Below are 24,878 nucleotides of genomic sequence, written 5' to 3'. Positions count from 1 at the left end.
AGCTACACGCCCCCAAACTCTCGTGGCACCCAGCAGTCACTCACAGGATGACGACAGCCGTGAAATCAAGTGGCGCGCATGTTCATTTCAATTCAATTAAACTTGAAATGGACAAACAAGCGTAGTGTGAAGGTGAAATTGTTCTTATTTTCCCGAGATTTACGTAGAACGCGTCGGCACAACATAGAATCCATCAGGAGGAACGCACGAAGGCACACCAGATACTAATTAATGTTAATTAGCAGGCGGTCGTCGGATGACGCTTTTCAGGCGAAATGTCGCCATCCAGTGGATAAAAGCAGCAAACAACTCTTTTTTTATTCCCCAAAAATAAACAATACAATACAATACAACGGGCGGCCCGGTAGTCCAGTGGTTAGCACGTCGGCTTCACAGTGCAGAGGTACCGGGTTCGATTCCAGCTCCGGCCTCCCTGTGTGGAGTTTGCATGTTCTCCCCGGGCCTGCGTGGGTTTTCTCCGGGTGCTCCGGTTTCCTCCCACATTCCAAAAACATGCATGGCAGGTTGATTGGACGCTCTAAATTGTCCCTAGGTGTGAGTGTGGGCGTGGATGGTTGTTCGTCTCTGTGTGCCCTGCGATTGGCTGGCAACTGATTCAGGGTGTCCCCCGCCGGATAGGCTCCAGCACCCCCCACGACCCTAGTGAGGATCAAGCTGTTCGGAAAATGGATGGATGGATGGAATACAATACAATACAATACATGCTGATTTATATAGCGCCTTCACAACCGCGGCAGCTGTAACAAAGCGCTTAACAAAACAGTTAACATAAAGTAAAATAATAAACACAACACATAACATAAAACACGGACAGTCGTAAACCACCATATAATTTGATTCGTTTGGTTTACTGAGTTCAACACGACCCTGTTTCAGGTACCTAGAAAAAAAAACTAAAAATATTGGTGAATATTGGTGGCTTGCAATATGTCCAACTATGAAGAAACAGAAAGATATTTCTAATTTTAAAAAAATCTATATATTTTTTGGTGTTACTGCGTTCTTCTTTTCCGTACTTCCAGTTAGTCTACTGGAATTAGGTGATGATACTTTTTGACAGCTTTCATCTGCAATGACAATTAGTACAGTATCAGAACTATGTTGGTATTTTAAGAATTGTTTCCAATAATGCAGCTGGTCTGCAGATAGCAAATCATTGAATTTTATTTTGTGCAAAATTGAAATTCATGAATTCGCAATGTATGTAATGGTCATTATTTGCATGCATCTTAGGCTGTAGATGTATTTCCTGTATCTTTTTTGAAACAATTTTGCAGATATCACCCTACTGATACCTCCAAAGTATTAAATATGCATGCTGATATTCACGAGGGTGGCATGGCTCATTAGTGGAGCGGTCATTTCCCCATCCAGACCACGTCGTAGTGTCCTTGAGCAACTTACAGAACCCGGAGTTGCTCCTGATGCCGTGTCATCAGGTGAACGAGGAATCAGTGTGAAGTGCCTTGCAGGTGGAAAAGCAATACACATGAAAAAGCCCATTTACCATTACTCTACCTCAAAAACATCTAAAAAGACATAACTTTTTGCATCGTACAAATCAATAAATATGGTCAAAAGCAATTTTCAAAAGCAACTTTCGATGAAACTTCATATTAGTTTCATCAGATTTTTGCTCAGTAGCCCAAATGGCCATCAAAAAAATATGATTTGCACAGCCCTGGTAGTGTTAGCTGCTACAAAACAAACTAGTCAATGTACCGGTAACAATGAAAAAGAAAATGACGAGGAGTAAATGAGGAAGAGGGTTGTGTTGTTATGAAGAGACATGGCTAAAACTATTAAAACCATGAAAAATAGAAGCGAGGTCAACCCATGGTCACAGCAATTACGGTAGCTTGATTTAATTCCTGCTGAGTCATCCCCCCACCCATCATCTGGACGGCTGAAGGACTATTTAAGAGTCAATCATGTCAACAATTCAGAAAGTTTTCCTTTAATGCATACTGCACATTTGAAAAGGGTCCATCTGTCAAGTGACATCAAAAACTAACATTTTGTCCGCATTCAAGAAGTGCGGAGATTTTTTCTATTTACATCACAAACAGCACAACTTGGCGCTTCAGTGCAAACAAAAATGATTTAAAAAACAAAAACAAATTTTAAACGGCTTTTCCCTTAAAAAATGGCAGTCAGTCTTCTTGGAAGCGAATGTGCTTGCAGGCCTCCTTGGCGCGAGCTGTTATGATCTTCTCCGCTTTGGATAGGAGCTGAAACGGGAGGATTTGAAAGATGAGCTTGATGTCCGTCGCGAGCCGCGCGAAGGAGATGCCGTCTCACCTTCTCCGTGCCGCGCTTCTTCTCCCTGGGCCGGTTGAGTTTGACCTGACGATCCACGAGGATCTTCTGCCAGTACCTCTGCTCGTTGTCACCTTTTGACGACGACACAAGCGAGACACGTTTCCTTACTGCCCGTGTCGTACTTTCAGCAGCAGAAGAAATTGGTTCTTGATGCCCCTTCACTTCTTTGTTTTGCACCACTTGCGCGTCAGTAAAACAATAACATATCTGTTTAGAATTACTGGCTCAGGCCATTTTCGATTGAGAATTCCAGTGAGACACGGCCGCCGGCGATGAAAAAGTAGAAAATATTTGACTTTCAGCATCATTACCAGGCTATTAACAACAAAAAACAAACAAATTATTAGCTTACAAAATGGCCTTGCTCATTTTTTTTCTTTGGGTTTTTCCACACGCAAGCATTGGACGCAAACATTTGGACACACACCTGTGTGTGTGTGTGTGTGTGTGTGCCGGGTGCCTCGATGGGATCACCACCTTATCGTGGTGAGGCACTTTGCGCGTCTCCATGACCCCTAGAGCTATGTCGGCAGGAGTCCCGCACTCCTGGCAGGGTCACCCAAGCCGAACAGGTCGAAGGGTAGAGGCCAGACAAAGAGTGATCCCAAACCGGCACCTGGGGGCAGGCACAGGCGGAGTCCAACAGACCGGACTACCGGCAGCCCCCTGCAACTCTTGCCAGGAGAAGGTCGTCATGGGTACCCTCATGCCACCGGAAATCACCAGGCAGGAGTGAAGATGGTGGGAGTGAGGACTGTGCACCCACACCCTCACCTTAATCCGAACCTCTGCGCAAGCTTCTTGCCCCAACCCCACACCCAATCGCCCTAATCCCCCAATGTCCTGTGGCGATGTGGAATGGCGGTGGGCACAGGCCAAGGATGTGGCTGGGAGTGCCTAGCTAGCCAAACCATGCACACAGGCGGCAATGGAGTGATGGTCGTTGACACTGCGGGATGGAGCAGCGCATCTCTTCGGCAGCTTCCATTGTGACTGAGCAGCTCCACACTGCTCACCCCTGTGATGGGGAGGGACCTAGAAAAAAAATGGTCTAAAAATTGTCTGCTCTCCACACTCCGGACAGTAAACCGCAATCGTCGGAGCATCCCCCTTGCGGTCGAAAGGATAATAAACGAAATAGAAAAAATCTATGCATAGCTTCGTGGAACGTCCGCACACTGCTGGACCTGGCTGAAACTCCTGACAGGCCCCACCGGAGGACAGCACTTGTGGCCACAGAGCTCGCGAGGTATAACATCGATATCGCAGCTCTCAGCGAGACCAGGATACATGGAGAGGACTCCCTGACAGAAGTTGGTGTAGGGTATACCTTCTTCTGGAAAGGGGTCCCTGAAGGCACTCGTCGAAACCATGGAGTTGGCTTTGCTGTGAAGTCCCAACTGCTGAAGCGCATCCCAGAATCCCCCACCGGCATCAATGAAAGGCTGATGACATGGCGCATTCCCCTGGCAAAGGGACGCTTCGCCACACTCATCAGTGCCTACGCACCAACTCTGAATGCCGAGCACAATATAAAGGAGGATTTCTACAGAACTCTGGACACCATCCTGCAGCAAACACCGGCTACGGACAAGCTCATAGTCATGGGAGATTTCAATGCTAGGGTGGGCACGGAACACCTGGTATGGAGTAAAGTTATTGGCCAGCATGGAGTGGGAAAAATGAATAACAACGGCCTTCGGCTCCTCTCTCTCTGTGCAGAACATCAGTTGGTCATCACTAACACCATTTTCCAAATGAAGAACAGGTTTAAGACCACCTGGCAGCACCCCCGCTCCAAACACTGGCATCTCCTGGACTATGTGATTGTCCGTCAAAAGGACATACGGGATGTCCTCATCACCCGTGTCATGCTCGGAGCTGAGTGTTGGAGTGACCATCTCATGGTCAGATCCAAACTCCTCATGAGCATTCAACCCCGTCATCCAAGGACAGCTACCAACAAAAGGCTCAACTGTGCAGCATTGAACAACCCCACCACCAGAGCCAACCTCCGGCGACTCCTTGCTGAAAACCTTGACTATCCAGAGCACAGCTTCGGAGGTGCTTGGCCAGTCAAGGAGACGCCACCAGGATTGGTTTGACGCCCCACCATCCTATTCTGAAACCCAGCAAGCCATTGCGGGCCTAAAGAACAACAAAAGCGCTGGACCCGATGGCATCCCTGCAGAGGTTATCTCCTCACGCGCCGACTGCACCTCCTGATTCAAAACATCTGGGAACATGGGACCGTCCCGCAGGATTGGAAGGATGCTAACATCGTTGTTATCTATAAGCAGAAAGGGGACAGAGCAGCCTGTGGGAATAGTCGAGGAATCTCTCTCCTCTCCACCGCAGGAAAGATCTTGGCCAAAATCATGCTCAGCAGGCTGGTCGAGCACATCTCAGAAGGTGTGCTTCCAGAAACCCAGTGTGGCTACCGGAAGACTAGATCCACCATTGACATGATCTTTGTTTTAAGACAGCTAATGGAGAAAAGCAGAGAACATCACAAGGACCTGTACATAGCCTTCATCGATCTCAGCAAAGCCTTTGACACCATCAACCGTGAGTTGCTCTGGAAACACCTCTCCAAACTTGGGGTGCCACCCAAGTTTCTCTGCATCCTCCAGCAGCTGCATGATGGGATGCAAGCCAGAGTGCTCATCGGAGGACTCCAGTCAGAGCTCTTCAAGGTGAAAGTCGGGGTGAAGCAGGGCTGTGTCTTGGCTCCAGTGCTGAGTGTTGGAGTGACCATCTCATGGTCAGATCCAAACTCCTCATGAGCATTCAACCCCGTCATCCAAGGACAGCTACCAACAAAAGGCTCAACTGTGCAGCATTGAACAACCCCACCACCAGAGCCAACCTCCGGCGACTCCTTGCTGAAAACCTTGACTATCCAGAGCACAGCTTCGGAGGTGCTTGGCCAGTCAAGGAGACGCCACCAGGATTGGTTTGACTGCAACTCAACCGAGATACATACACTTCTGAAAGCAAAGCATGAGGCCCATAAAGCTCTCCTGTCCTGCCCTACATCTCTCACCCGTAAAGCCACCTTTTCTGCAGTTAGAACAGTGACCCAGCGAGCACTCCGTATCATGGAGGACACCTGGTGGGTGCAGAAGGCAAATGAGATCCAAAATCTGGCAGACTGTAACAACACCCAGGGCTTCTACAATGCCATCAAAGCACTGTATGGTCCCAAGAAGCGGGCAATTGCTCCAGTCCGATCAGCTGATGGCTCTGCACTCCTCAAGGACCACCATGAGATCCTTGCCCGTTGGGCAAACCACTTTGAACATCTTCTCAACCATACCAACCCTGTCAACCCACACATTCTGGACAATCTTCCAGACCTGCCAACAATCATGAGCCTCGACGCCCCACCATCCTATTCTGAAACCCAGCAAGCCATTGCGGGCCTAAAGAACAACAAAAGCGCTGGACCCGATGGCATCCCTGCAGAGGTTATCTCCTCACGCGCCGACTGCACCTCCTGATTCAAAACATCTGGGAACATGGGACCGTCCCGCAGGATTGGAAGGATGCTAACATCGTTGTTATCTATAAGCAGAAAGGGGACAGAGCAGCCTGTGGGAATAGTCGAGGAATCTCTCTCCTCTCCACCGCAGGAAAGATCTTGGCCAAAATCATGCTCAGCAGGCTGGTCGAGCACATCTCAGAAGGTGTGCTTCCAGAAACCCAGTGTGGCTACCGGAAGACTAGATCCACCATTGACATGATCTTTGTTTTAAGACAGCTAATGGAGAAAAGCAGAGAACATCACAAGGACCTGTACATAGCCTTCATCGATCTCAGCAAAGCCTTTGACACCATCAACCGTGAGTTGCTCTGGAAACACCTCTCCAAACTTGGGGTGCCACCCAAGTTTCTCTGCATCCTCCAGCAGCTGCATGATGGGATGCAAGCCAGAGTGCTCATCGGAGGACTCCAGTCAGAGCTCTTCAAGGTGAAAGTCGGGGTGAAGCAGGGCTGTGTCTTGGCTCCAGTGCTTTTTAACATCCTCCTCTCTGCCACCACGTGCCTCTTCCACCGTGGCATGGGACATGAAGACGGTGTCCATATTGAATACCGCCTAGACGGAAGCCTCTTCAACATCAGACGGCTCCAGGGTCACACAAAGACAAAAATCTGTCAGATCTGTGAGCTTCAGTATGCTGATGACTGCACTATACTAGCTCACAGTTCAAACTGTATGCAGCACGCCCTGGACACCATTTCCAATCTGTACCAATCCTTTGGTCTTCAGATCAACATTAAAAAAACTGAGGTCATGTTCCAACTCGCTACCCCAACTTCCACATCCCCCAGCTTTCACATTAATGGCACTCCACTAAACGTAGTGGACCATTTCACCTACCTTGGCTCCACTTTATCTTCAAACTGTTCCCTTGACACTGAAGTCCACACCCGTATTAATAAAGCATCATCATCCTTTGGTCGCCTACGCAGCAGGGTCTTTGAAAACCGAAACCTGAAGACCTGTACCAAGATTGCTGTGTACAACGCAGTGTGTCTCTCCACTCTGCTCTACGGGTCAGAGTCATGGACTCCATATCGCCGGCACATTACTACCTTGGTAGCCTTCCACATCCGCTGCCTGCAAAAGATCCTTGGCCTGTCCTGGGAAGATCGAATTCCCCATACAGACATCCTCAAAAGCACCAATTCCATCTGCATGGAAGCGGCCGTGGCGAAGAAACATCTTCGGTGGATTGGACACACCATTCGCATGCCAGACAACCGCCTGCCCTGCCAGGTCCTCTATGGCCAACTGAGAGGTGCAAAGCGTTCTTCTGGGGGGCAAAAGCTGCGCCTCAAGGACTACAGCAGGGACCTCCTAAAGCGAGCCAACGTCAACCCCACGCAGCTTGAAACACTTGCACTCAACAGACCAACCTGGCAGATCACTTGTGCCACTGCAATCTCTGAAATACACAAAATTAACCAAGCCAGACGAACCGAGAAACGCATTCAACGACACCAGCGGGCAGCTGGTACCCCCCTGGTATCCGGTTTCCCTTGCTCCATCTGTGGTCGAGTCTGCGGCTCAAGAATCGGTCTCTATGCCCACGAGAAGTGGCACCAGCGACAGAGTCGCTGATCCCCCCCCCCCCCCCCCCCCCCACCCTACCCATCCTCCCCTCCCTTGGAGCAAGTGTCATCATCAGACATGATGGACAGCTAGAAAGTGTGTGTCGGACCTGATAGGATCTCGAGCTGCCAGCTGTGCACCCTCTGCAGCTCAGTCTTGGTGTCGCTGACGGCCTGCGCGTCCTCCGGGCGCTTGAAGCGCACGTAGCCCTCGGCGTCGCCCTCCAACAGGTCCACGTACGCCACGGGCGAGATCTTGCACAGGGCGTCCTGGGTTGAAAAGGAAAGCGGACACATTAGGAACGGAAGAAGTAGAAGCCATGACCGAATGTACTGTACATACGTAAATATACATGCAAACGCGGCCGCACACACACACTACTAAATATTATTACTACTAAATAGTGGTCAAAAGTAATAATTCATTTTGCCATCAAAAGCACATTTTTATTGTTGTCATTTGTATTTTAAAGAAGAAAAGGCCTGTTCGGATGTTTGATGCATCACTAAAGCAAAAAATAATTTGCATCACAGACATTGTTGATCATAAAATTTAACTTCCTCACAAAAGGCTTGTTTTCTGTGTTTTTGGTCCAAAATATGTGATTTGGGTGAAACAAACCCATTCTCTACTGCTGATTAAAAAAAATGGAATATTTTTATAATAAAGGATATCTTATCTTATTGTTTTTCTTTATGATGAAAGGAGAAACTACTCTTTCATTTGGGGTCGACAATAGTCGTCTATTCTCCGGAATGCCAGAGATTGGCAAGCAGTCAATAGGTTCTCTTTTTTGCAAATGTAAGCATTGAAAAAGTGAATATTTTTTTTCTTTGAAATGGTCAAAAATGTGATTTTTTTTTTCTTTTAAATGGGTTAGTGTGAGCGACAACGTGAGGTTCAAGTGCACTTCACTTTGATCATCTTCCTCCCTGGAAGCGCCTTGTTGTCCGAAATCTTCACGATGACGCCGCTGATGAACTGAGGACCCTGACTGCTCGCCTTCTCGCTCGCCTCCACTGAAAGAAACCCCACAATACAAAGCAAGCCACTTCACGTTTCGTGTGAGATGTGTTCTGAAGCGTTGCGACACGGCGCGGCGCACGACTTACTACTCTCGTCCCCGCCTTGCCGCTCGTCGCCATCCAGCTGCGTCATGCACTTCTTCAGGGACGCCATGCTGCGCTTCTGCAGCTGCAAGTACTCCGCTTTGAGCTCCAGCCACGCTTTCCTATGACCGCACAAACGGGGTAATTTGACCGGAGTTTCAGTTGTCGCTTCACTCAAGCGACAGTGGCGCTGTAGCTGTTGCGGATTCGTACTTGGATAAGACCCTCAGCGGGATGACCTCCTCGCCGATTTTCAGCTTCTCCTTGTGTTTCTTCTTCCTCTTCCTCTTGGCTTTGCACAGCGGGTCTTCTTGGTTTTCTTTCCCGAGCTCGCCTTCCACAGGGGGATCTGCAGAGCACATACAATCTCATTTTCATTTTACTTTTTGGTCCCCACCGTCGCGCCAAACTTTGCCGAGTTGATTTACTGCTTTTGGACGCGACTTCATCATTCTCCCCGAGTTTCCTCATCTTGGAGGGCACCGCCGCTTCCGATTCGTCCACCGCGCGCGAGCGGCGTCTCTTTTTCTCTGAGGTTTTACTTGCTGCCTTATGACTTGCGGCATCTGAACTCTGCTGCTGCTGTTTCTTCTTCTTCTGCTGCTGCTGCTGCTGCTGCTGCGGCTGATCCGACTGCTTGGCGTCCATCGGCGCTACTTTGGCTTCCTCTGCTAGCGGCTTCTTTTTCTTCTTCTTTCGCTTTTTCTTCTCCTCCTCCCCACCGCCACCTGCAAGACAGAGATGGCAAGAAAAAAAAAACAATTCTTACCTAGAACCTGAGCGCGGAACAGTTAAAAACATTGTTGATGCTAACGCTAAAGTCAATGTAAAATCCCACTGACATGCTAACGGAAAATTGCAATCACCTTCGGGAGGGATAGTCCTTCAAAAAAAATATTCACACACGAAGACTGTATAAACACAAACATAGAAGGAACATAACACTATTCAAAATTTTTGACAATCTGTGAAAAAATAATTTTAATAAACTTGAATCGCATATTTCTTCTTTTCTATTCCTTTTAGTGCATTCCTTCTATGCATGGCACCACACTGCCCCCAAGAGGCCAACGTGCGCAGAAACAGGCAGTATTTGTTTTTACTGATAAGAGGCTCGGATAACGGATGGATGTTATTTTCACGTACAATTAATTTAGTATATTCTTATTTTAATTTATTTTTCTTTTCAAGTTATCCGTTTGAGTTATATTTAAAGTTGAGGTGAAGGATTCAAGGCATTTTACTTTCATCAAATTTCAAGGATACAAAGATCCAAGGACTTTTTCGGGTTATACCATCACAAATTTCCATGACACGGAGCAAAAAAAAAAAAAACTATACCAGAGAGCCAGGTAAGTCCCAAGACTTTTGAAAATGAAGAGAAGACCATAACATAAAATTAAATGAATGAAAAAGGGGATGCTTATTCACAGTTTGAATGTGCGAAATGATGCGAGGCTCAAAGGGGATGCAGCAGAATGAAAATGCAAGAGGTTTCAATTTCACATATTTAAAAAAAGTCATTTCCTACTAAGGGCAAACTTCAAACAGCAATAGCGGCTTTTTATGTGGGCAAATCCTACTTGCAGGAGGATTGTCTGCAGCCAGCTGAATAGGTTTCCCATTCTTAGTCTTGGGGAAAATTCCCGGCTTCCTGGGAGCGTCTTCAGGAGGGTTATTAAGCATCTGGACAGGAAAAAAAGAGCAAATCTATTCCAATTTTCTTCTCTTACAGTTAATCAGATGCTTATTATGAATATACGCTAACCTCAATGGCTTTATTTGCTTGCTCAGGGTTCTCAAATTCCACAAAGGCAAAGCCTTTGGAATCGCCGGTGGATTTATATCTGGGGATGCTGGCGTAAACGACGCTTCCGCATTTGGAAAAGACCTTCTCGATCCAGCTGTGAGTCACATCCTTGGGCAGGAGCTCCTGATCGACACAAAGCCCATTTAATCAATAACGTTTGAAAAAAAAAACACTGCGTAAACATGACTTTATTCCTCTTCTAATGTGTATTCCTTTTGATCGAGCAAAGACGTTCATGGATCACTGTGGGTCCTCGGTCAAATGACATGCAAAGTGATTGTTTCACTTTTTGCCACAGGAAAGTAGATGTGACGTCGATGGAGACTTAAGAGGAAAAACAAAAGCTTACCACGTAAACTGTGCGGCTGTCCACGTCTATTGGAACGTCTCCGATGGGATGCTGTCGTCTCACTTTATCGCCCTCTAAATTCACCTGGAAGTTTGTCACGTTTGCTATTCATTCAAATGCAGAGGCAGGCGATTGCTGCACGTTACCTCCACCACAGAGGAGTTCTTCAGAGCCCTGGCGATCAGTTTGGTGTCGCTCGTCAACTTCTTCATGCGATTGAAGCTCGCCACCACGGATAAGTCAACATCTGAGGCCAAACACACAAAAACAATCAATACACGTCCGTTGAATTGTCCGATGTGGGCGACTTACATCCATCGTCCGACGCGTCAATGAGCTTTTTCAGAAAGCGGTCCTTGTGGAGGTTGACGTCTCCGAACCAGAATTCCACTTGCTTCTTCACTTCGCCCAGCAGCTGTTTCACGCGGGATCTTTTTTTCTTGTCCGTCTCTTTGCTCAGACCCCCTTCGTCATTCGCGGCTTTCTTCGGCTCGCTCATCCTTTGCTTCCGGAGACCGAATCGACCAAAACGTTACAATGGCGTCCGAGATGAATTCCAAGCCACAGCAGTCACTTTCCAAACTGGACGACTGTGGCGTTTAAAACAACAACACAGTCCTGCCCTCTAAACGTTTATAACCTGGAAATGCATATGCCAATGGGAGCAATTTTCCCATGTAATAAAAAAAAGGTGATAGCGACGCTAGTCGTCGCCGAATTCTAACAAGCGATTCTGCATGATGCGCTCACTAAATACAGCCGTCGCAAGATATTACGTCACAAGTATGCGCCACACTGTCGTGTTGGGAAAAATTGGAAACTCGGAAGCTATGAAAATGTTGGTCCATTCAGCACTGTCAATAATAATAATCATAATAATACTAATAATGACGAAAGGCGACATGTTATAAAAGGAATGTGCTTCATTTTATTACATGAAAAAAAACAGGCGTGACAGATCAATGTCACCGGCAGAGGGGGGCCTCGGCATGTACATCAAATTCAACCGTTTTTAGGCGAATTCAATTACTTAAAATCCAACCATTTTATTTATCAACAAAACCATACACATGGAAATAAATAAGACAAAATACACATCTACACAACTGAAGCGTATACTTGATATGTTGATGACCGTTTCTTCTCATAAAATCAAACAATCGCACCTCAATAAAATCCCAAGCATCTGTAACATGTTGCACTTTAATCCAAAAGTGCCAATCTGGTGAATAAATAATGAATGAAAAATATATACTAGAAAGAAAAGAACAATAATTCAAGGAGAAACGCAAAGATGATGCTTCAATATTGCTGTTTTTCAGCATTGTGCTGACTTGTCGATCACCTGGGAGGCAAACCAAAAGGAGAATTAAAAGGCGACAGCATGTCACGACTAAATGTGCAAAAGCATAAAAAAGTGGTTAAACTAGACATCTAGACATACAGTATAGCTTTTTAAAAATCACCAAGCAAATATATATAGAAATGTAACATTAAAAAAAAATCAACAAGTCATGTTTTTAACAAAGACTCTCGTTGAGTTTTGAGTGCAAAATACTTTCCTCTCCGTTTTCTCCCATTGCGCGTTTGCTTCAGTCATGAGTGCAACATTCAATTCAAACTCCGACCCTATTGAATTTGTCAATTCAGATCTCAAATTGGAGTTTTTTTTTTCCTACTCAAAATGCTTTGGAAAATGTGTTTCAAATCCTTTCCAGTGGTTATCACATCACGTCACATCTGAAAACGTCCATCGTGTGATATGTCCCTCTGTTCAGTCAATGCCTGCAGAGTCACAGGGAGAAGCAGAGGTCCTCGATGGCATCTGAAGTTTCCCCCATCCATCAGGTATTGAGACACGAGTGACAGCAGCGACTCTTAAACTGCGCCAGCGTGCACAGCTCCAACTGCCGCACCTTCTCGCAGTACCTGGTGCTGTCGCGACACTCCCCAGCAGCTACGGTGATCAAAGCATCAGTGTAAAAACTCTCAAACGCTTAACGTGAAAAAGCTGAGGCTTAACATGTCAGGGATTCAATTTTTATCATCTCAAATTTTGGTGAACTTCTAAATTCAACCCACAATATCAGTGGAATTGAAAATCAAGTCTTTTGGGGCTTTCCAAAATTGTATTCCAAATTTATTTGAGAAATTCAGTCAAATTCCAAATTGCTTAACTTGACGGGCATAATTGTGGTTGAATTCCAAACTGCATGAGAAGAGGCACACTTGTATTTTATTCCCCGAAACTTTGTTCAAATTCCAAATGTAACTATAAATGACTGTAGAATAATTTTTTTAATCATCCCAAATTTTGGTCAAATTTTAAAATGACCTGAGAATATCGGTTGAATGACAAATCATAGCTTTTTTTGGTCATGCACATTTGTTGTTTGAATATGTGAAATTTTCAGACATTAAGCGATTTTGACCATTTCATGGTGTCACGCTTGAACCATGCTCGAACACAATTATGTTGGAACGGCTCACCTCTGCCGCAGGAAACCGTATTGCAGCGCTGCCAGCTGACGGGACGACGCCTCTGCACGCAGCTTCCACCGGGCCGCTGCACGCAAACCACTCGACGCGACTGGAAGCCATGCCGGCCGCAAGTGGCGGTGCACTGCGTCCATGGTCCGACTCGCCACCGTGAGGCGCGGGCGTCCCCTGAGCAGTTCCTCGTGGCACTCGGCCTTGGAAGAGGAACACATTAGGGTCACAAAGCAATACCCGGCGAAGGAAACGTGTTGTCAGAACGGCGATTTTTACCGATGGAGTCGATTGCACATCCTGGAGGGGACTTTCGTGCCATTTGTGTCCTGGCAAAAAACATGGCGCTGTTGTTTGGCCAAAGTTGGACGCATGCATTGACCACTACACTATAACATTGAAAAAGAACAACACATTGTCAGAGAGTTTTGAAAATAAAAATAACGCTGAAGCAAACAGAATTACCTCTATCAGTGATCCTTGACATGGAAATTAAATACTTATGAACTCTGTATGGCGTGGAAAGTTTGGGAACCACTCCAACAGATCCAATCATTCACTGCTTTGGGCATTTGTATTTGTCAGCTGAAATCCAAGCGTTAACTCCGCCGATAAATATATTCGGCAAGAACGATTGACCGCGAATAGGCATGAAAGACAGTCTCACCAAGCTTGTCTGTGAAAGTCAGGTTTGTAAACCGATGACTGTCAGATTCCCGTAGATCAGTGTTTCTATACCTGGGTTCGATCGAACCCGAAGGGTTCGGTGAATCAGTCTCAGGGGTTCGACAGAGCCTCTTCCATGACACACCCGCTTGGCCATCACCGGCTGGTTCATTTTGTGCACAATTAAAAAACGTATACTTTCTACTTCGACTAATTGTGTTGACTTTTTTCTGTTATTAATAAGTAGGTTTGCAAAAAATATATATACTGTATATTTTTCACTAGTGAAGGGTTCGGCGAATGTGCATATGAACTGGTTGGGTTCGGTACCTCGAACAAGGTTAAGAACCACTGCCGTAGATGTTGGCGTTGCATCACTTTTGATTGATATAACAGTTTTTTAGTAGAAGATTAAGCTTAGGAGGCAAATCTCGGTTTGTCACATCAATTTTAAAGGGCAGAAATGCCAACCTGTAAGTTGTACAAGTGTTGGCATTTGGCACTACAACAAGAGTATGTATAGTTTCATCAGAGGATGTGTTGCAAAAGGCAGGTGGCTAGAAAATATGTGTCATGATTGTGAGAAACTATGATGCAGTTCATGGAGTAAATGGCTAACGGCATGTAAAAAAGACGCTGATGATCAACTCGAGCCATGAGTCAGCCTCGCCCTTGGTGCCAATAAGGTCACAAAGATGCATGTCAGACAGAGTGAGGGAGCAGTCCTCCTAAATTTTTCCATGACTTGATATGATGATCGGCTAACACGAGTGGGCTTACCAATCCCCACGCGCTCGTAGCCCAAGTAGCGCATGGCATAATGTTACACATCCTGGTGTCAGATGGTCTCCGTCCAGCGCCGAGACAGCGGTGGCGGTCCACCTCCATCAGGCCGACCTCAGGGTCCTTCACGCAGCGCACTCGTCTGGTCTGGGTGCCGCCGCCGCAGCTGGCTGTGCACGGCGCCCAAGTGTCCACGCGCCAACTACTTAAAGAAAGTTTCATGGGTCTCTGATTTGAAAACGGATGAAAATGCTGCATGGCGGCTGCCAACCTGTGTCCAGCTGACTGGATGCTGCTGTTGCTCCTATCAAGGCAGAAGGGGCCAATGGCTCCGACAGCTTGGACGCAGTTTCTTCCTCCGCTTTCTGAAAAAAACAATGGATGGGAATTACAGGAGCGGGAAAAAAAAACACTAAATAGCTTGTCCCTCGACAGCCCCCATATCCTTTATAACTCGGAGTGCAGAGGCTTATCTGCTTTGAAACTTCCGCCCCGGAGGCATCTAATTGTTGTCGTATGAGTGAAAAAAAGCGCCAGAACGCGAGGAAAGCAGCGGCGCCGTCACACTTTGAATGGAGTCCAGAGAGATTGCAAGCGGTCACGCTTAGAGGGGAGGTGGGACAGTGCGGCTCTGAAGAGACTTCTGCTGATGGCACGCACCACACATTCCCCACCACTGACTCAGCCCAGACCAGCCACTGCTTCACGACCCAGCGTAAAAACATTCGCGGTGGCTCTGCTCAAACTGTGTATGCGTGTGTGTGTGTGTGAAAAGAGTGTGACTTCCCAGAAATTCCAAGCTTGAACCGGAAAAGTAGACACATCTCTACCACCTGAAAAAAAAATGTACATCATTGTCCCTTTACGGAAGCTTGGCCCTGGGGTTGGATCAGTACTAATAAACTTGAAACATTTCAGTGCCTGCAAAATGTATCGACCGTTACTTTGGGAGTCTCAAAAAAACCCAGAACGAATAGCCGTGCTTGTTAAACAAAAAGCTCCGGGAGGGTCTTTGACTTCCTATTTTAAATGAAAGAGGCATATGGTTCTCACCTTTAATCTGCAACCAAGACGAGCGTGACGAGGACCCGAGTCGGTTCCGGGCAGTGCAGGTGTACAGACCCTCATCCGCTTGGTTTGGAGACCGAATCCTCAACGAGCCGCCTGGCAACAGGTCGAGACTGCCGGTGCAAAGACATGATGTCCGCTCCGTTAAATCTTAATCTCACCTGCAGTTTTGTTCGTGAGTTGTCTGGTCATACTTGCTAGCGTGACGCAACAGTTTTCCATTTTTGGTCCAGGTTAAGGATGGTTGCGGGTAACCAAGAGACTCGCATTTGATTTCCAAACTGGCATAGGGCTTCCGCAGCAAAATTGGCGCCCCGACATTGACAGTCACATCGGAAGACGATACCGTTCCGACTTCCTCGGGGCTCTGGATAATCACCGGGCCTCTGTACCTAGTCGAGTGGCTTTTGGGTTTACGAAGAAGGGGTCCTTGCGTGGAGGGGAAATCCATTTCTGGAGAGTGAGAAGCTGAGTGATTGGTTTCGTCGTGGGATAGGGACAGCTTGCTGAGTAACTGAGCAATCACTTGCTCGCCTTGCTTTCCTCTGAAGTTGTCGAGCTCATCCAGCCTCTGACGATCAAGAATGATAACATTGGGGATGTCTCCCTGGTCTTGCGAGGTGGTCTTGTTTTGTTCAACTTTGAGTTGAAGCAAGCTCTCGACAACGTATTCGGTATTTGGCGAGATGGAGAGCACCTGTACCCTTGTTGCCTCGGATCCGTGCAACTTCTGCTTGGCGCCAATGACCTGGAGGACCAAATGCTCCTTGGCTTGCCCGGCGACGCAGGCGTACGTCCCGGCATCAGACGGACCAACCTGCTGGATCTTCACAAATCCCAGTGGTGTCACAAACAGGTGTGGGAGACTCACTAGAGGCTTCCCTTCCTTCAACCATTGGATATTTGCCTTCCGGATGTGGCGGGTGGGACAGCGAAGGACCACAGTGGTCCAAGGAAGCAGATAGGCAGTGCCACCAACCACCAAGTGGACCTTTTTGCTCTTCCTCCACTGAATATACACGTTCCTCTGAGCCAGGATAGTCGGGTCGGGTTTCAGTGAATCTGTGACCAAAGACGTACCGCTTTGGTTATTTTCTTGACAATCTACCGCTCTAAGTGAAAAGATGGTCTCTTACTCTTGCAGAGCCGAAGAGAGCACGGTCGGATCCTTGTGGGTCGCGCCAGAGACGAGCAGTTGTTTGGATCTACGGTGTGATATTGTCCGTCCTGCCCTTGTTTCCTGCAGACCGCCTCAAGTCTTTGCATACCATTTCCACAGGTCACTGAACACTGCACGTGGGACAGCACACAAGCACAAAAACAAAATACTTCACAAGGAAATTGTCAGACCTTTAAGGGGGACAATGGGTCCGAACCATCAAAGGTACCGTATTTTCCGCACTATAAGGCGCACCGAAAAGTCTTCCATTTTCTTAAAAGCTCACAGTATACCTTAAAATCCGGTGCGCCTTGTGTACGGTCATTACGGTAATATGTCGACCCCAAGATGGCTCCTTGCTGGAGACATGCTTACAATGTTATAACTTGCTGGTTCAGTGAACTGTGTCGCTGCCTTCTTCAAAATGTTTTTGTTGCAGCTCCGAAAAAAAGGAGAGCTGTAGTGTTGTTGTGTATATTAATGGTTTTCACAGTCTCAACAAATACAGATACGTCTTTGTCCATCTCCGTGCCTTCTCTTCTTCCGTCCGACTCGAGAGGCGTTCATGACCGCCTCCGAAAAGCGTAAATTAACGATTCCTTCAATGAAACTACGGAAATTGAAAATAATGCATCAAAACAGAAAATCAAGCGAGGAAATCACAAAATAAATTCTATGGCCCCCACCTACAGAATTTATTTTGGCATTTCCTCGTTTGTGAATACAGTACACAACAAAAGAATATGTTTGTTACGTATTCTTTTGACTTCTGAGACAGTCCAGTCTCTGACACTTTACTGACATCTGATCGTTCTGTTGGAGCTACGCTCAAGGAAATGCCAAAATAAATTCTGTCAGGGGGCTATAGAATTTATTTCGCGATTTCCTCGCTTGATTTTCTGTTTTGATGTATTCTTTTCAATTTTCGTAGTTTCATTGAAGGAATCGTTAATTTACGTTTTTCAGAGGCGGTCATGAACGCCTCTCGAGTCGAACGGAAGGAGCATAGCTCCATCTAGTGGATGCATTGTAGATTGCGCCTTATAATCCAGTGCGTCCAATATATTTAAAAAAATTACAAAATAGGCCATTCATTGAAGGCGCGTCTCATCATCCAGTGCGCCTTTTAGTGCGGAAAATACGGTACTAGATACTGTCCCCGAGGTACGTTAATGTGATCCACTGCATCAAGCCTACCTGGGACCAGCTGGTGACCCAAAGTGGCGTGCACTGCTGCTCTGTGCTGCACAGCCGCTGGTTTGCCGGTACCGTGGAGGGACAAAATGAGTCTGGCAGCTCGAGGTTGCTGCCATCGGCCAAGCGCTGTTTACACAGGACCCGTCTCCTCTCAACGCCATCTCCACAGCGACTGGAGCACTAAAAGCAGCAACATCAACCGCAAACAAACACGAGGATGTCAACATCTTCTTACGAGGGCCCACTTGGAGTGATTCATTTGTCTTTTTACCTGTCCCCATTCCTGCGTCTCCCACATGGGGGGGCAGTCGAAGCGGTTGCAGGCCTGGATGGGGTTTGGTTTTGGGTCGTGGCAGTTTTCATCGGGCAAAGGCTCAGTGCTGTTGCTGTCCGGGGACGGCAAGCGGACGCATGCCACGTTGCGGGACATCAGGCCGACCCCACAGGAAGCGGAGCACTGGCTCCACCCCCCCGTTTCCCACCTGTAAATACCATTATTACTTATCACTGCACCGAATCATGTTGTGGTGTTGGCCTTGCTGCGTTGGCCCACTCTGATTACCATGTGCTTTTTACAACCTGGAAAGTGCGATTGCTCTTGGATGAACTGGAGCACTTCTGATTTTCTCACCCGCACGCTGTGAGTCTGATGAAATAATCCCTCTCCCTCTTCAAGAATCGAGGCTACTTTAAACATTTTCATTTCCAAATGATTTATATTTACTCCAGGGCCCTGAGGAGAATCGGGAACGTAGCGTGTTTCGGGCATTCGGTTTTAACGCTATGGCTGTTTCTCCTCACGGGGGGATACGATCCAAAAAAAGAGCGCAGCTTAATGTGGGAGCGTGAGGAGGCCTCGGGGAGAGAGCGAAAGGCCAAAGGAAACACGTCCAAATCAGCGTTTGTTGTGCCTGAAAATAAGGCTCAAGGCCTGGAAAAACAGGCTTCCAGCCTCCGCGTTTGGTGACGAGAGGGAGCAGTAGAGCGTGACACCGCGAGAAGCGTTAAATCAAAAATGTGCGCCATCAGTGGTCCGCAGTCATTCACATTCAATTGTTATTTCCTGTTCTCCCCTGATACAGCCAGCAATCCATCTCCGTCTGGTTGACTGAAATAATGTCACGGATATACGATGGGACTATTTTAATAGTGATATGTTTTCTCACAGTCAAGTGGTTGCAGGTGCGAGACTAACGGAGGCGCAGGAGCCTACGAGCCAGCTGCCATTACGCATCCACGCAAATTGATTCAAGTCATTGACTTGAAAATGTTACCTGGGGGGACAAGGCTGCGTTTTGCAGTCCAGGAGAAGCGGCGGGGGCCTGCCGGCGCTCACGCACAAACTCTGGTTTGCTGACGCCTCCCTGGTCTGCTTGTTCAGGCAGATGACCACGGCCTCCTGCACGCCTGAGATTCAAACAAGCGAGGTTCATGAGCAGTACACAGGAGACGACACGCACCGGAAAAGTTCCCCACCTCCTCCGCAACTCTTGGAACACTCGGTGAAGCCGTCGTACTCCCATTCATGCAGCTCCTCTCTGTGAAGGGTCTCTTCCTCTTGCTCCTCCTCCTCCTCTTGCTCCTCCTCCACGTCCCGGTCATTGTTGCCCGCTGGCTTCTTGCAGGGAGTTTGGTAGCAGGCTTGACTCGCCGCAGGTTTGACGCCCTTGCACTCATCATCGGGGAGGTCGGCGACGGTCTGAGAGAAGGAGAGCAACACCCGGCACTTGACTGTGCGCCGCTGAGTCCCGGCACCGCACGTTCTGCTGCAGGGCTGCCAAGCACCGGGGATGAAGCTGGCAATGGGAGACGAGCAAACGTGACATATTATTATATATCACAGGTGTGTCCAACGCATCACTTGTGAGCGGGGTTATCATCGTTTTAGAATTTCCATGATACAGTGGTACCTCTACTGACGAACGTCTCTTCATACGAAATTTTCAAGTTTCGAAACGTCTCAACAGGAAAATATTGCCTCTTGTTACGAAAGAAATTTCAAGATACGAAATGTAAAAATACAGGATGGACTTCTTCGCATTTCCGAGTTTCATGAACACAACATACTCATAGCTGCTCTGCCATTGGCTATTACCGAGCATCATCCTGGCATCCCATTGGCTAAAAGGGACTTCTACCGGATGTGTCTATGTGTGTAAATAGAAAGATAGGTGACGATGCAGCGTCCTCGTCATTCTCTCCTCGGGCCACGAGACGTTCGGATAGTTTTACGTAAATGTGAATCACCCAGAAAAAGTGTTCAGCAGTCGGCCGATCGCTCACAATGCTGAAGTTTGCCTTGGACATTTTCGAAGGATTGTTAAAAGCCGACAAAAGCAAACGTCCTTTGCTCAGTTGTTTACAAAACGCCAGGCAAAAACCACTTCTGAGAGAGAACATGCAGTAAAGAGGGCAAAAAACGATAAGGATGCAGTTAAAAGTTAAATGACCATCATTTGAAATTCTTTACTCATTCATTGTGCAATCATCTAATTGTAACATGTATTTGCTGCATTTTTTGTTGCATTTCTATGCATTCTCAAACATTTAGGTCTGAATTTTGGGGGGGCTTGGAACGGATTAGGGCATTTACATGGAAAACGCGTCTCTACTTACAAAATCTTCTATTTCAGAAATTTCTTCCAGAACCAATTCATTTTGTAAGTAGAGGTACCACTGTTCAAGTAGTTAGTTTTTATTTCCTTTTGATTTGTTTTTTTAAATTGTTTTCTTTCACCAACGTACGCGACGATGAAGTGTGCTGGGAAACACACACAAGCAAAGTCCACATCAACCTCTCCCGGAATCCACCAAGGTCAACCAGTTTCATGGTTACAAATGATGCTAATTTCTTTTTTTTTCATTTGAGGCGGGCTGGAAATGCAGAATTCCGCTCTTCCACTTTGACATGCTCTTTTGACTTGAGTTAAGACATTAAGTCCACCTTTAGTACTGCCAAAATTGGCTTTATAAAGCGATTAATCAAACAGCTGTGATGCATTACGATGGCCCGTCCACGGATAAACCCTTCCTTCCTGGTTCAAAAAGAACCGATCAGGAAGAAGAAACACTCGGAGCTCTTCCGTGTCCATCAAGGTTGGGCGAGAGGTCCTTTCAACAGCTCAAGTGAAAAACTCTTTCGATGAAATCCCGGTGGCTTTTTTTTTTTTTCAGACACGCTTCATGTCAATCCAACATCCGCAGGAATGCGCATGAAATGGCATCTTGAACCAAGAGATCAAGGAAGAGGATTTTTGGTTTAAATCATATTGCGTTCAAGGTCGTCTGCGATGACTCACTGACGTTTCAACGGTAAAATGAGCTGCTGTTCATTAACAGATGACGGATGAATATGTTTGCCTTGGTTGAATCGTCTCCCCACAGGACCTCAACTGCAGTCATGCTCTTCTCCTTCACAAGGACGCAAAGTGTTTTAACGTGAACAAATAAAAGCCATCCACCAAAAGATGTTTGTGAATTATGGCGATGTCTTCCGCCAGCAGATGTTTGCAATATCCGCCAAAGCCCCTTCCTAATCTCATCAATTACATTTCCGACAGTGGAAATATTTCATCCAGTGGTGGGTTTCTTTCTTTTTTTTTTCCTGTTGTTTTTGTTTTTATGGGTGGTGGGGGTAAATTCAACATAAGACGAGTCTTTGTAATTTTGTCCCATATGGTTGGCAGATACGGTATTAGTGTTGGCATGTGAAGCGGGCTATATTACACGCATGCATGTATTTGCGAAGGGGGAGAAAAGACGCGCTTGTCTTTCGTCCTTCATCGCAGCTTTCTCACCAGAGATGAGTCAAAGGCGCAGATGTTTCAAACTAGCGAACACGCTCGCTAATGCAAGTCATGCAACGCGCCGGGCCGCGCTCCAAATGTCTTTGGAGGACAGCCTTTATTAGTCAATTGATATGCAAGACAAAAAAACATCTGCAACATCTGCGGATGTGCCGAAGCAACACGGGGCGTCTGTGACAAAGCGGGCGGACTTGCTCCAAACCCGCCACCCCCCGCCAACTCACCCCCCCCCCCCCCCCCACCTCACCCCCTCTTGCTTTTAACATCCCTTTTGTTACCTTAGCTCACCCCATCCATCACATTTACGAGCGGAATCTGACAATGCAGGTGTTGAGCGGAGAAAAGGAAGCGTGAAACATCGAACTTTGGACAAGGCGAACAATCAACACAACACGCACGGCAAATCCCTCCTGGACCCGACCCGTTGGAGTTAAACTGTAAATTGAGGTTATCCACGCCACTCACTCGGGCCCCCTTTATGCCGATATACAACACGCACATTCGAAGCCCGACGCCCAACGGCGCATGCGGGTGTTTTGACAGGTGTGGACAACAGGTGCGCGATGGAAACCGCCGGCTGGCTCTCGACACCACCGCAACCACAATACCGTTGGAAACTGTCAACACCGAGTCCCATTTTGCAATATGGGTTTCGCCGTCATGCCAACTCACTCCGGCTCCTCGGTCACAACGGTCTCCTCGTCCAGGGCTATGGCCTGCTTATGCCACAGCGGTTTGGCCTCCACGGGGAGCGTGTCTGAAACAGCAGAGAGGGCGGAGAAAGTCAGGCGTAGAATCGAAAGCATTTCCACGGCTTGATTGCAAACTCACCGATGGCCTTGTAGCAGGGCACAGTCACCAGGCATTCCTCCTTGATGTGGGGCTTGGTGGTGGGGTTGCATCCTCCCGCGTGGAGCCCCCTGTGATCAATGCAAAGCACCACCCTGTAGCGCAGACCCTGACCGCACGTCACAGTGCACTGAAAGCGGCGTGAGGGGGGATACAGGACAGTTAATACTTCTCGCCTCGCATATATTGAAAGATAAATCTGTGTTAGTTGGCCAGCTCTCATCCTTTCCTGACTGACTAAAATGTCTTGGCCTTTGACTTGAGGGTTGGGAGAGGAGATGCTCCAAAATCTCCCGCTGCTTTCTGAACTTTGCGTGTCCTCTGCCAAACCAAGCATTTGAAACGGCACGTTCCGGGAAGTATGTGCAAGGTAAACTGCATCCAAGTTTTTTTTTTTTTTTTGGCCTCTCTGTGTGTTTGTATGGCTGCCATGGGAGATTTAAGATGAATTCATGGAGCCTGACGCATCGAAGAGTGACATTTCACCTTGTTGGTTCCAAATTTGAGCTTGTGGTCAGTATTTACACTTCTTGTGTCAAAGTAAAAATGCACCAAAATCTTTACGGAGGAATATAATTCAACCTTGCCCAATTTTTTTATGTGCAAATGAGCAAAGAGTGTCACAAAGTATCATCAGCAGGTCCTTGGAAATTTTCATCGATTTAACAGCCATTATGAGTTTTGCTATTCAACTCCTTGTTCGAGAATAGAGCAAGTTGATTTAAAAAAAACTGAAACACTCAACAGCTCAGAGAATGTCTTAAAGTTAACTTGTAAGGGTTTGAGGTTCATCCTCGAATAGTCCGAACATTTGATGGGTAGCATAATTACACAAAAAAAGTTGAGAAATATGCAATTCTCATTTGGGTGGGCAGCTCAAGGACACAAGGGCTGAGGGTCAAACCCACAACCATCGTCCCAACTGAGCCGTGCCGCCCCAAGCATTCCGTCCGTGAGTGTGAATTTACATGAAGTCAACTTACAGGTGACCACTCCTGAGCCATCCAGGTGGGGCAGTCAAAGGTGTTGCAGGGCTGCAAGATGGCCATCTTGGGGGCATAAAGGCACTTCCACTCGTCCGTTGCGATGACCGTCCCCTGCATGTCTTCCTCCACGCAGGAAACCGAGCGAGTCTGGATGCCCCCGCCGCAGGAAGTGGAGCAGGCCGTCCAAGGGCTGTTCTCCCACCTTACAAGACAACAAGGTCAAATGATGGAAATGCATATGCGTGGATGGTACCTCATGTTTTTTTTTGTTTTGTTTTTGTGAAAGTCAGGAGGACATACTGAGGGAGGGGGTGGTATAGGTCATACGGCATGATCTGCTTGTAGCCATCACTAAAAGATAAGAGATGATTATTTATGTTGACATCATGTGTCTTCGAAAGAGCAAATCAAGCATTGTAACCTGGCCAGGCAGGGCTCCATGTTGCACTCCTGCAGTTTGGGTTTGGGCTTGCTGTTCTCTGGGTAATAATGGCAGTATTGGTCAACAACCACTCGGCCGCTACGCAGGTCGAAGCACTCCGCGGACGTCAGCTGGTACCCTGGGCCGGCCAAAGAAAGCAGGCTTGACCTTTTCACCTTGATATCACACATCCGGGTGGTAAAATTGGAGTTTTCTTTGATGGCACCGCTCGTCAACAAACCCTTACACGTCATTTCATCGAGGCAAAGCCATTGGGAAAAGAAATGGCTTGAATGATGTTTGAAGCCTTCTTTCTTCGAAAGCCACAGTTTGGATGTGCGTGGTGGCAACCGAAAAGATGTGATTTACATTGCACCAAGTGAATTGATTAAAAATATATATATATATAAAAAAAAAAAGACGTGGTTGACATGGTCAACTCGATCATTGAGGAATGGACTAAAGAATAGAATCGATAGGCTAGCCATTATCCATCCATCCTTTTTCGGATCTGTTTATCCTCACAAGGGTCACGGGGTGTGCTGGAGGTTATCTCAGCTGTCTACGGGTACTCCCTTAACTCATTCACTCCCAAAGACGTTTTTAAACGTCTTTTCAGACTTGGTCCAGAATTGGCTGGTAATGAATGAGTTAACTGGTTGCCAGCCAATCGCAGGGCACACGTAGACAAACAACCATCTGCGCTCACACACACAACGAGGG

At 47.1% G+C, this 24,878-nt stretch overlaps 2 protein-coding genes across 8 annotated transcripts in view; both read right to left on the bottom strand.

Moving 5' to 3' along the window:
• Positions 1-1,962: 1,962 nt before the first annotated feature.
• On the bottom strand, positions 1,963-11,484 carry larp7 (La ribonucleoprotein 7, transcriptional regulator). Of its 2 annotated transcripts, none has more exons than XM_086104853.1 (12): positions 11,043-11,484; positions 10,877-10,977; positions 10,731-10,814; positions 10,340-10,504; positions 10,155-10,257; positions 9,000-9,299; positions 8,785-8,920; positions 8,575-8,693; positions 8,378-8,493; positions 7,572-7,731; positions 2,323-2,414; positions 1,963-2,252 (listed from the first exon to the last, which is right to left on the bottom strand). In XM_086104853.1, the coding sequence occupies exons 1-12, from the start codon at positions 11,227-11,229 to the stop codon at positions 2,175-2,177; spliced, it is 1,641 nt and encodes a 546-aa protein (XP_085960979.1). In that variant the 5' UTR covers positions 11,230-11,484; the 3' UTR covers positions 1,963-2,174. The 2 variants fall into 2 exon arrangements, with proteins under 2 accessions (XP_085960979.1, XP_085960981.1); XM_086104855.1 differs by having other exon boundaries at positions 8,378-8,481.
• A 151-nt stretch (positions 11,485-11,635) lies between these two features.
• The window catches only part of adamtsl3 (ADAMTS-like 3), a 57,968-nt gene continuing 44,725 nt past the window's right edge, over positions 11,636-24,878 (bottom strand). For 2 of the 6 annotated variants that reach the window (XM_086104848.1, XM_086104851.1), the window contains 17 exons: positions 24,156-24,294; positions 24,035-24,085; positions 23,732-23,936; positions 22,731-22,878; positions 22,572-22,656; positions 19,570-19,889; positions 19,368-19,500; positions 18,365-18,575; positions 18,094-18,273; positions 16,874-17,027; positions 15,932-16,799; positions 15,723-15,850; positions 14,941-15,034; positions 14,667-14,874; positions 13,500-13,609; positions 13,221-13,423; positions 11,636-12,687 (listed from right to left, as the gene is read on the bottom strand). In XM_086104848.1, coding sequence (XP_085960974.1) covers positions 12,575-12,687; positions 13,221-13,423; positions 13,500-13,609; positions 14,667-14,874; positions 14,941-15,034; positions 15,723-15,850; positions 15,932-16,799; positions 16,874-17,027; positions 18,094-18,273; positions 18,365-18,575; positions 19,368-19,500; positions 19,570-19,889; positions 22,572-22,656; positions 22,731-22,878; positions 23,732-23,936; positions 24,035-24,085; positions 24,156-24,294 — 3,350 coding nt within the window. In that variant the 3' untranslated portion in view covers positions 11,636-12,574. Of the gene's footprint in view, positions 12,688-13,220; positions 13,424-13,499; positions 13,610-14,666; positions 15,503-15,722; positions 15,851-15,931; positions 16,800-16,873; positions 17,028-18,093; positions 18,274-18,364; positions 18,576-19,367; positions 19,501-19,569; positions 19,890-22,571; positions 22,657-22,730; positions 22,879-23,731; positions 23,937-24,034; positions 24,086-24,155; positions 24,295-24,878 lie in introns of those variants that run through there. The other 4 variants (XM_086104850.1, XM_086104849.1, XM_086104847.1 and 1 more) reach the window with 4 other exon arrangements.

This window comes from Hippocampus guttulatus, chromosome 2 (assembly GCF_054856545.1).
Source record: "Hippocampus guttulatus isolate MCC_2025c chromosome 2, RoL_Hgut_1.0, whole genome shotgun sequence".
Classification (NCBI taxonomy): domain Eukaryota; kingdom Metazoa; phylum Chordata; class Actinopteri; order Syngnathiformes; family Syngnathidae; genus Hippocampus; species Hippocampus guttulatus.
This window is presented reverse-complemented; position numbering and strand designations above follow the sequence as displayed.

What these genes read in the sequence shown, in the direction of transcription:
- larp7 (XM_086104853.1), bottom strand. Translation starts at nt 11,229, where the DNA reads ATGAGCGAGCCGAAGAAAGCCGCGAATGACGAAGGGGGTCTGAGCAAA. An exon ending in TGCAGACAATCCTCCTGCAA is followed by an intron (nt 9,300 to 10,154) that starts GTAGGATTTGCC and finishes TCTGTCTTGCAG; the next exon opens with GTGGCGGTGGGGAGGAGGAG. An exon ending in AGAAGCGCGGCACGGAGAAG is followed by an intron (nt 2,253 to 2,322) that starts GTGAGACGGCAT and finishes CTCCCGTTTCAG; the next exon opens with CTCCTATCCAAAGCGGAGAA.